We start from the raw sequence: 9,403 nt of genomic DNA, 5'->3' as shown, positions 1-9,403 counted from the left end.
GCTGTACTTTTTTTTGACATAGCATACTTATTTTTTCTGTCCAAACAAATTGCAATTTTGAGCACATACAATTTTAGAAACCTCATACTTTACACCTCTAAAAGCAATCATACCGTAAGTTCTAGCACGACACTAACCAGAAATATAATCCTACACTACTTTAAAGATCTATTAACTCACACGTTTTTCAAGATCTGGTTTTGCAAAACTTTTACTTACAACACAAATGTAGCCTATATAATTATACATTATAACAATTGTAGTGTTGTCCACCATGTCATGTCTCTGGAGAAAGAAAAGAGCCATCCTCCTTGAGTGTTTCTTTTAAAACACATCAACCAGCTGTAGTTCCCATGCCAGGACACTAGTTGACACTTACATGCGCATACACCAGTCTCTCGAGCATGTAAACAGTTACATTCAAAATGGTGAATACACAGACTTGTTTGGACTTACAGTGATATTGGGTTGATACTACATGTTGAAAAGAATGAGTAACACAAACAGCACTCTGCTATCCGCTATTACTACTGTTGTTTATTTGCTTGTGAAAGGACAGAACAGCTACTGACTGCAGCCGTCTGTGGTGCACATGTGTGATTTTATACGTTGTGGCTTTCTTTGAAGTGCAACTGAATGTTTGAAAAGTCCCTCCCTGAGACTTGGTCTTAAAAAGTTTAATTGTTGGATAATCTGATATTTAAACAAACAGCCAAGTTCCAACATAAAAGTGATTTTCACTTAAAACCAGCTTCAGTAACCCATCATAAAATAATAGCAAATGCTATAGGTGGACCTTTTTAGGCGAACAAACCACCCAGTTGCCAGTTCTTCAATATATAACAGTTTATTTTGCTATTCTCCCCTGGCTACGGGGCTATATTTGTCTATTTGATATTTATATCTACTTGTGCAGTTTTGAGAAAATCCAAGGAACAAAAGTATATCAAAACACACAGCCCAGTAGGGAAATAGCATACTATAACTTTTAAGAGCAGACAACTTTACCGCATAAATGAAATTTGCAAAAAGAAAAATGCCCTGCAAAACATTTTCTCATTGACAACAATGGAATTTCGGCAAAACGAGTGAGAACTCTCAGCCTTTTTCAGAGCTTTATAGCTCTGTAGCTCTATATGTCACAGAAAAAGCATTTAAAAAAGTTTAAACTGGTCGCAGAAAGTTGGACTTTATATGACTAAACTGGCATTTTGATATCTTTGATATCTTTGATATCGTTTTTACACAATTGTTGTGCAAGTTTTATTATTTCTGGACATACTAAGTGTGATGATATCACAGACTAGCTTCTGAACTTTCCAAAATTTTGCCAACTCTGTTTACTCCCACAAAGTTTACACTTGTACAATTTAACCCTCTCATGGTTTTAGGGTCAACTTGACCTGGAGTTACAAGGGCTTCTCTACCCTTCTTTGTCCCTCTCCGTTTTGAGGGCTTCAGGAAGCTAATTTCTACTCAATGTTTCTGTTTCCCTGACTTATTGAGAGTGATGTAAGAGTGTGACAGACCCTGGTGTGTGGTTACCACGGTGACCCCAAGAAACCACTGTCAAGAAATTTATATTGTTTTGTTTTTATATCTTGGCTTTCTTTATTCCTCTTATACAGTTTTTTCATCAAACTGTCAGCATTTAGTCATCCTAGATTATTACAGAACTAAGGCCTTAATTACTGTTGAGCTTTAGAGAAGGATGCTAATGTTAAAATTTTGGTCAGTAGTTTCACTGACATGGTTTCAAATTTCTTCATAAGTTTTCTTCATAAATAGTGAATAATTTGAGGCATTGTTGAAGGAATGTGGGCAAAAGATGTATTCACTTCCTGCCTAAAGATACAGCCTTAAAATACATTTTTTTACAACTGTCCACAACAATTTTTATGTTAAGAAATTCTATATATTTATTCAAGTTTTTATGAAAAAACTAATGTGAATTAGGGCATCGAAACTGACAGATCAACTTGCATTTAAATGTTCAGGTAATAAGGTAAGTTTACAGCAAACACATTTGATTTCTGTACTATTTAATTATCCTAACTCGTATTTGTTAAATTTAAATGAAACCTCCAGCTGCGATGTTGAATTGTAGATAATAATGAATAAGATGTGGCATGTGGAATAGCTGGAATACTGCAGGCAAAATGCGCCACATCTCTTATGATTTTACTTAGTGTAAACATAGTGTAGCTTCAAAGAAGAGCTGCATCGAGATAATTCAGAGAATATCTGAAACAACTGAAAAAGTCAGGGTATTTTTCTGTTTTTTGGTCTACATTAAAATGAACATATGCAGCAAATCAACTGTTAGACAGGAAATTCTGTCAGAATAAGCAGATGATAAGATGAAAGGCATTAACAAGAAGGGAGACTGTTTCTTTTTTGTTTCTGGCTTGTAAGACAGAGGATAGACTGGGCTGGTTACAGACTAGACTGTTTCCATGGTGATGGGTAGTCCTCAGATGACAGGCCTCTTTTTTGTGGGAAACCACAGTCTGTTTTGAAGAGCAGCATCAATCATTGTATTCCTCTGAGGAAATCTACCCCCAACATGAAACGGCCTACTTTGTTTTTGACTATTTTAAGCCATTTTTTATAATCTGGGAATGCCATAAAAAGCATACTATCCTCATAACAATGTTTGTTTTAATTACAAAGATGACAGAGTAAAACTGAATATGTTATCTGGTATCTTTTTTTAAATTATTTATTTATTTTACTATGGCCGATGCCTATTTCTAAAAATCAGGTCAACCAATGGCCAATTTATACTCAATATAACTTTTATTTATTTATTTTTAATTTCTAACCATTATTAATTTTCCATTTGAAAATAAATATTTGTACCAGAATTTCTTAACTTAAACAAACATATATTTAAAAACACTTAGAAGGATCTAAACACTTATGTATGAATATTCTTGCTTAAAAAACAATAAATTATGGGCTACAGTAACTGGGTTGTAGCAGCCAGCTACAACCAGTGACAATTAAGCAGATGATGAATTGGTCTACCTCTACAACAAAGACTTCTTTATTTAAAAACAGTGTGGCTACAATCAAATTTATGAGTAAGTAGGAAATGTCAATTTTCTGCCTCCTAATATTGTAATGCTGTCTTTACGGCTTCCAAAGAAAAAACAAACAATTAAAAATGCTGCTGCCAAATTTGCTCGCTGTGGTGACCACTACAAAGGGGAGCAGCCGAAAGAACAACAATATTCTTCCAAAAGGCACTTGGGCCTAAATATCTACATGTCAGAGTTACTTGTTAGGTATAAACCATCTAGACCCCTCAGCAGTGGTGGGGATATTTGTAGCGTGGGCTAATAGATGTATAATAAAATGCTGCAGTTTGGATTTCAGCAACAGAAGCATCCAATTTGCAATAAAGAAAACCTGCTATAAATTGACATTATGATCTTTTTCAGCACAAAGACAACCTTAAAACAAACCACCACCAAACACCAAGCTTACACAGAGCCTCTGTCAGTTGTCCAATTCTTGGTTCCCTTCATTAAGAGTTTCAGCTATAATCATTTCAGATGATTTTTCCTAGTCAAACAGCTTTGAATAACACTGCACCACACTCCTTGACACAATTACTAAACACACTGATAAGATGAAATCAAACAAGACATGCAATATTGGAAAGTGCATCTTTTTTTAAAAAAATGAATCCTACCTTATTTAAAGAGAAGCTCACTCCGACAACTTTTCTGGGATCCAAAAATGTTAATAACCACCTCGTTAAAGATCTGTTAGCTACACTTGCTGTAAGCCAGTCCTTTCACTGAAACCAGGTCACAGGAAAACTTTGAATATCCTTGGGTCTATCTGCTCCCAACCTCTACACTTTTGGTTTCCCCCCAAAGACATTAAGGAAAAACGAGTGAGAAATTAAATAATTCACCTCATTTATGTTTATCTTGCTCGTCATCACACTTATCTCAGTCCATGATAAACCACGCCCACATACACTTGCACTCGGGGCACATCATTGTACTTCCACCCTCATTGGCTAAAGCCTGAGGACTCGGCTGACCCTGGGCTGAACTAAATTAGCCTAAATGAGCAGCAAACCGAGGGGGCGGGACAAGAAGCCTGTCAATCATTCTGTACCAGGTCAGACAAGCGGCTGAACGGGGCTGTAAAAAGTTAGCCTGTTGGAAAGACTATGGGATTTTCTCAAGACTGTTTGACACCAGTTTTGTTGTAAATTTCACAAAATGTGATACAATATTTTTAATTTGTGTTTATTAGGTATTTTAACATTTATATTGTAAACACCAGGGAGGGCTTAGCCCTACTAGCACACTGATACCAGCCGTCCCTGCTCCTCAGGACATCAGGGACAGGGTTACTCAGAACTAAACAAGAGGAGGCTGTATTGCATTTCTAAAGTCCTAAACGCTGGAACTAACTTCCTGAAAATCTGAGATGTACAGAAACTGTTGGTTGCTTTAAATCAGGACAGAAAACAATATTGTTTACTTTCTCATAAAGGTGAAAGTTTATTGTATGAGTTTCTTATTATTCACTAGCTTACAATTGAATTTTATTTTTTATTTTATGTAATGCCTAAATTTTAATGTTTTTCTTTTAATTTTTATTCTTTAAATGTATCTGTACCTGTAAAGCACTTCATGTGTACAAATAGTGTTACAAAAAAGCTTGCCTTGTCTTTAACGACAAAACCAGCTGATCTTTACTGATATTATCAGGAGTGTTCCAAGTAACTCTTGTCCTTGGGCAACAGGTAATTCAATTCCTCCAAACAACTTTATCTCAAAGAATTGCAGCAGGAAAACAACATGAGGCTCTGGTACGATGGAAACACATGCTGGTGTTTTTGGATGTTTCCAAGATACACCAGTTTATTTTTAGTGGTTGCACACAGTTTCTGTTTATTTTAGGAGCACAAACAAGTTATGACATCAGCTAAACTGAGAAATGGTTTCAGATTTGCCAAGCACATTTCAAACCTTATTTCAGTGTACTTTGTTATATTTCTTTAAATACAATCTATGGAGAAAAGATGCTATTAAAAATGTAAATTCAAAGGTGTCTGGATTAGTCAAAACTTGAATAAGTCAAATCATTTACAAGTTATAACTTCAAAGAATTTATAAATACAAAGCTCAAACTTGAATTTGTGTTTTTTCTTTAGAATGTGAAGGAAAGTGTGCGGTTGAATGAATTTCTTTTTTGATAAAGCAAATTTCCAACCATGGTCATACCTTTTGGGGTCACAAGCTTTTCAATAAAGCGCAAAATGCATCGATACCACTAGTTGTCTTTATATAACTTTATACTGACACTTAATTTAATGTAATTATTGTATTTTAAAAAGGGTTTCATTACGTAAAAAACGTGTAACATTACCTGATTTTGTTCTATTCTGTTCTTTCTTTGTATCTTTTTGATGAGTGAATTAAGGTGTAAATACACGTGCAGCTGGTGGTATCAATGCATCCTGTGCTCCACTGATAAGCCTGTGAGCTTGTGGCATATGATCACGGTTATAAATCTGCATTCTCAAAAAAGAATTTTTAAATCTCATTTTTATCTTTTTTTGTCTGTAAACACCTGTTAACTTTGATAGCATTTTTAGCCAAGAGCAATTTAAATCTGTGTCTTGTACATGCTTGTCTTTGCAACTTTTCCCTCTGCTTTAAAACTTTCTTGTGCATCACATTAAATCATACCTAATCATAGCTGATAAACACCTCATTCTTTATGTGAAAACATGAGCTGGCTCTCAGAAAACTGCAGTTCTAAATATCTATTCACTTTTTACAGCTTATTTTTTCATTTTTGTGCTCTGGTTTCATTTACTTACAATGCAAGGGTACATGATTCTCTAGAATTAGTTGCACCATGTGCTACATTTAATCTGCTGCCTGCGTCCTAGAAAAGATAAAATATTGTTAGACCATATCGGCAATGCATCTGATGTGCCAGTTGTCTGCATTTTTACATAGAAATCCTATACAGGTTTTAAATCTAGACCAGAACATCCTGATTTTTAAAAAATAAACAAATAAATAATAATAATAATGCAAAAACAAGCTAAAAGTTACCAGCAGCTTTTAGATAGCTAGTGTAAAAAAATCACAGAAAATGTCCCTCTAAAAATATTTTGGCACATGCATCCAATGAATCCTTCACATGGGGTACTTTCAAGTGTACAAAACAGCAGGGTTAGTGTGAAGAGATGATGTGATTAGCCCTGATACTTCTCATATAAGAATTGAAGAAGCTACATCCTCCTTTATCATCCAGAAAACCTTTCTGTCCAAAGTATTTAATGTAAAGTAGGCATCTATATTAATTACAAAAAACCAAGTGAGAATGAATGCAGCTCGAGACAGAAATCTCTAACACACAGATGAGTACTGGTCCAATCTGAGCACCGGCTGCTGCCATAAACACAGCGCCGCAATGCAGATCCATAAATTTCACAAATAGGCTGCAGCTTTCCTCCCAACACCCTCTTCATTTTTGAATGATCAAACCTGTCCTCCAGTCTTTTCCATGTTCCAATTAACCCTTCTGTTTGAACTACATGACCTTTGACCATCACCTACATATCCAGATAAAGACAATTACTAAATCCATTAAAGACCTTTTTGTCACCAGTCTTTTACCCACTTCCTGCTGCTGCATCACTTCTTGAATCGCATGCGAAATAAAGCACAAGCCATTCAAATAATAGGTTTAAATCTTTTAATAATCAAAAAATACTTCAATTTTGGCTTCTTAGTACATAAACAACCTGGATCTGCTTCTCTATTAATACAGTGTAGTTTCCTACTGTTTGTTAGCAAATAAAAAGTGCAAAAGTAGTGGACGCTGTCCTCAGTCCACCATGCAGAGGAAAGGCTACTTCAATGCTCCAAAAAAAGGGGGAAAAAAAGGGAAAAACTCAACAGTCTGCGCAACACCCATAATATTCAGGAAGTGATACTATAGATGTCCAAAGGAACAAAAGAGCGAGGGCACAAATGACCCCAGCTACGTGCAAAATCAAACTTGTGATTCCACAAACACATCCTGTGGGTGGAAATAAAGACAGAATCCAGAAAAGAAGTCCTTGTGAGCTACAACATCTTCAGTGTTTAAAGTTGGAGATAAAGCAGCAGATAAACAGGCCAGCCTGTTTCTCTCTCTGAGGATTATTTTCCTTAATTTTCTCTTTTTGGTTTTACTGGCGCCCCCACCCCCGGAGCTGATGAGGCAGCCTCGTGTGTGCAACAGCATCATTCAGCAGGGCATCACAGATTGAAGAGTTTTATTCCAAACAGAGGATGAAAAAAAAAACAAAAAGCAGAGTAAACCCGTTTCCGGGGGCAACACTGGTAGAACCCGGATTCCTCACAGTAAATGAGAAGAAATCAGTTGTTGTTACCGCTTCTTCTTCTGTTTTAGAGATTTTCTCCTCTTCACTATCATTTCATACAGCTTGTCCATGCCCTCGTGAAGCCCCTCGCCTATGATGGCACAGGCGGGCTGGATGTGATAGGTGGTGGAGGGGGTGAGCTCGTGCAGGGCCAGCTGCTTCTCAATGTCCGCCACTGGAAGGGACTTGGGTAGGTCCTGCTTGTTGGCGATGACCAGCAGCGGGGTGCCCTGGTTCTCTGCGAACTTGGTGACTTTGTGAAGCTCGGTCTTGGCCTCCTCCAGCCTATCCACATCCACCGAGTCCACAACATAAATAATCCCGTCCGTACAACGGCTGTACGACTTCCAGAGGGGCCTCAGTTTCTCCTGGCCCCCAACGTCCCAGAAGTGACAGCTGATGCCCTTGGCCGTGCCGTTGCTCAGCCTGATCTTCTCTGTGTTGAAGCCGATCGTGGGTACTGTGTTGACAAACTCATTGAATTTAAGTCTATAAAGAACTGTGGTTTTCCCAGCAGAGTCCAAACCCAGCATGACGATGTGAAGCGACTGAAAGGCAGAGATGTTGGAGAAGCTGTTCCCCATTTTGGCCTTTTTTGTTAATCCGCCCTCCCAAAACTGGAAATACAAGTTCCTGTAGCTCAGCTACAGCTCATTAATGGATAAAATTCCTCAGGTTGAGGGCAGGTGGGAGGGGGGTGGGGAGTTTGCAGGCCCCCGGTTCACCCTGGATGATTGATGGGGTCTGCTGTGGCCCTCAGCAGCAGAAAGCAGGGAAGCGGTGCGCCTCGGCAGGACGCATTAGTATTCTCCTCACACTCTGGCATCCATTTGGTGACAGAAAGCGCCACAATTTAACACTTCCCCAGTAAAATAAAATAAAAAAAACCTCTCAGAGGTGAAAAGAAGGATAAAAAGGACCTCTGTATCCTTTCAGAGTCCAGTTCATCTGTCCCTGGTATCAGCCTCTCCACAGTCAGACACCCCCACTGTCCTCCAGGACTAAAGCCCTGTCCTCTGCGTCCTTCCCTGGCTCTCTCCTCCTGTCCTGTTGCTGCAGCTGCACTGTGGTGAGGCTGACAGAACAAACCCAGAGCCAGGCTCCCCCTCCCCCTCCCACACACACACGATAAGCTCCTCCCCTCCGGGACATGTGCCAATGAGGCTGCACGTGAGCGTCTTTACGAGCCACTGCGGAGATCCGGTTCCCATTGAGTCGGAAACACAGCAAACAGTCGACCTGTAGACCTGTTAGAAGAAGCAGCCTTCATAACATCAGACACAGCGGGTTGTTGGAGTGTTTCTGCTGAAGGGGTTTAAAACATGCTAACAAGGAGGATAAGACACAATGAAACACTTAAGTTGGGTAGGGTGGTGCTCAAATCTCTTAAAGCCTCTAAAATCAATTCCTAATTAATGGCGCCACCTACTGGTAGAAAGGAGGAAACGCAGAAAATCCCGTTTTCAGCACAAAATCACAGTTTAGAATAAAAAAAGCAAAACCTTACTCCGAAGTAACACAACAAAAGCCCAGATTTACACAACTATAAGCACAATGTCAGCCTCACATTTTTTTGTGCAAAACAATAAACATTTATCTGCTTTAAACACAGAAAGACATCATGATGTCAACTCTTTCTCATTTTAGAGCCCTGACTTTTCCAAAGACTACACTAATTATTTTACCACATCTAATTATGCCACCACAATTCAAGATGACTACCACAGCTAACTGACATAAGCCAGCACAAAATCAACTCTAACTCAATGAGTTTTACATGTACTAAGATAAAGTTTGACTTGGTTGTAGTTAACATTTATTCACAACACATAGAGGTGCTGGTCATAAAATTAGAATATCATGAAAAAGTAGATTGATTTCAGTAATTCCATTTAAAAAGTGAAACTTGTATATTATATTCATACATTACATACAAACTCATATATTTCAAATGTTTATTTCGTTTAATTTTGATGATTACAAATG

General features: G+C 38.0%; 1 protein-coding gene across 1 annotated transcript; it reads right to left on the bottom strand.

The window, feature by feature from the left end:
- Positions 1-6,730: 6,730 nt before the first annotated feature.
- Positions 6,731-8,505, bottom strand: LOC108243535 (ADP-ribosylation factor-like protein 4C). Its single transcript, XM_017429038.3, has one exon. The coding sequence runs from the start codon at positions 7,999-8,001 to the stop codon at positions 7,423-7,425; it is 579 nt and encodes a 192-aa protein (XP_017284527.1). The 5' UTR covers positions 8,002-8,505; the 3' UTR covers positions 6,731-7,422.
- Positions 8,506-9,403: the final 898 nt, after the last annotated feature.

This window comes from Kryptolebias marmoratus, linkage group LG6 (genome assembly GCF_001649575.2).
Source record: "Kryptolebias marmoratus isolate JLee-2015 linkage group LG6, ASM164957v2, whole genome shotgun sequence".
In the NCBI taxonomy this organism is placed as follows: Eukaryota; Metazoa; Chordata; class Actinopteri; order Cyprinodontiformes; family Rivulidae; genus Kryptolebias; species Kryptolebias marmoratus.
The sequence above is the reverse complement of the archived record's forward strand: the minus strand, read 5'-3'. Positions and strand labels throughout refer to the sequence as shown.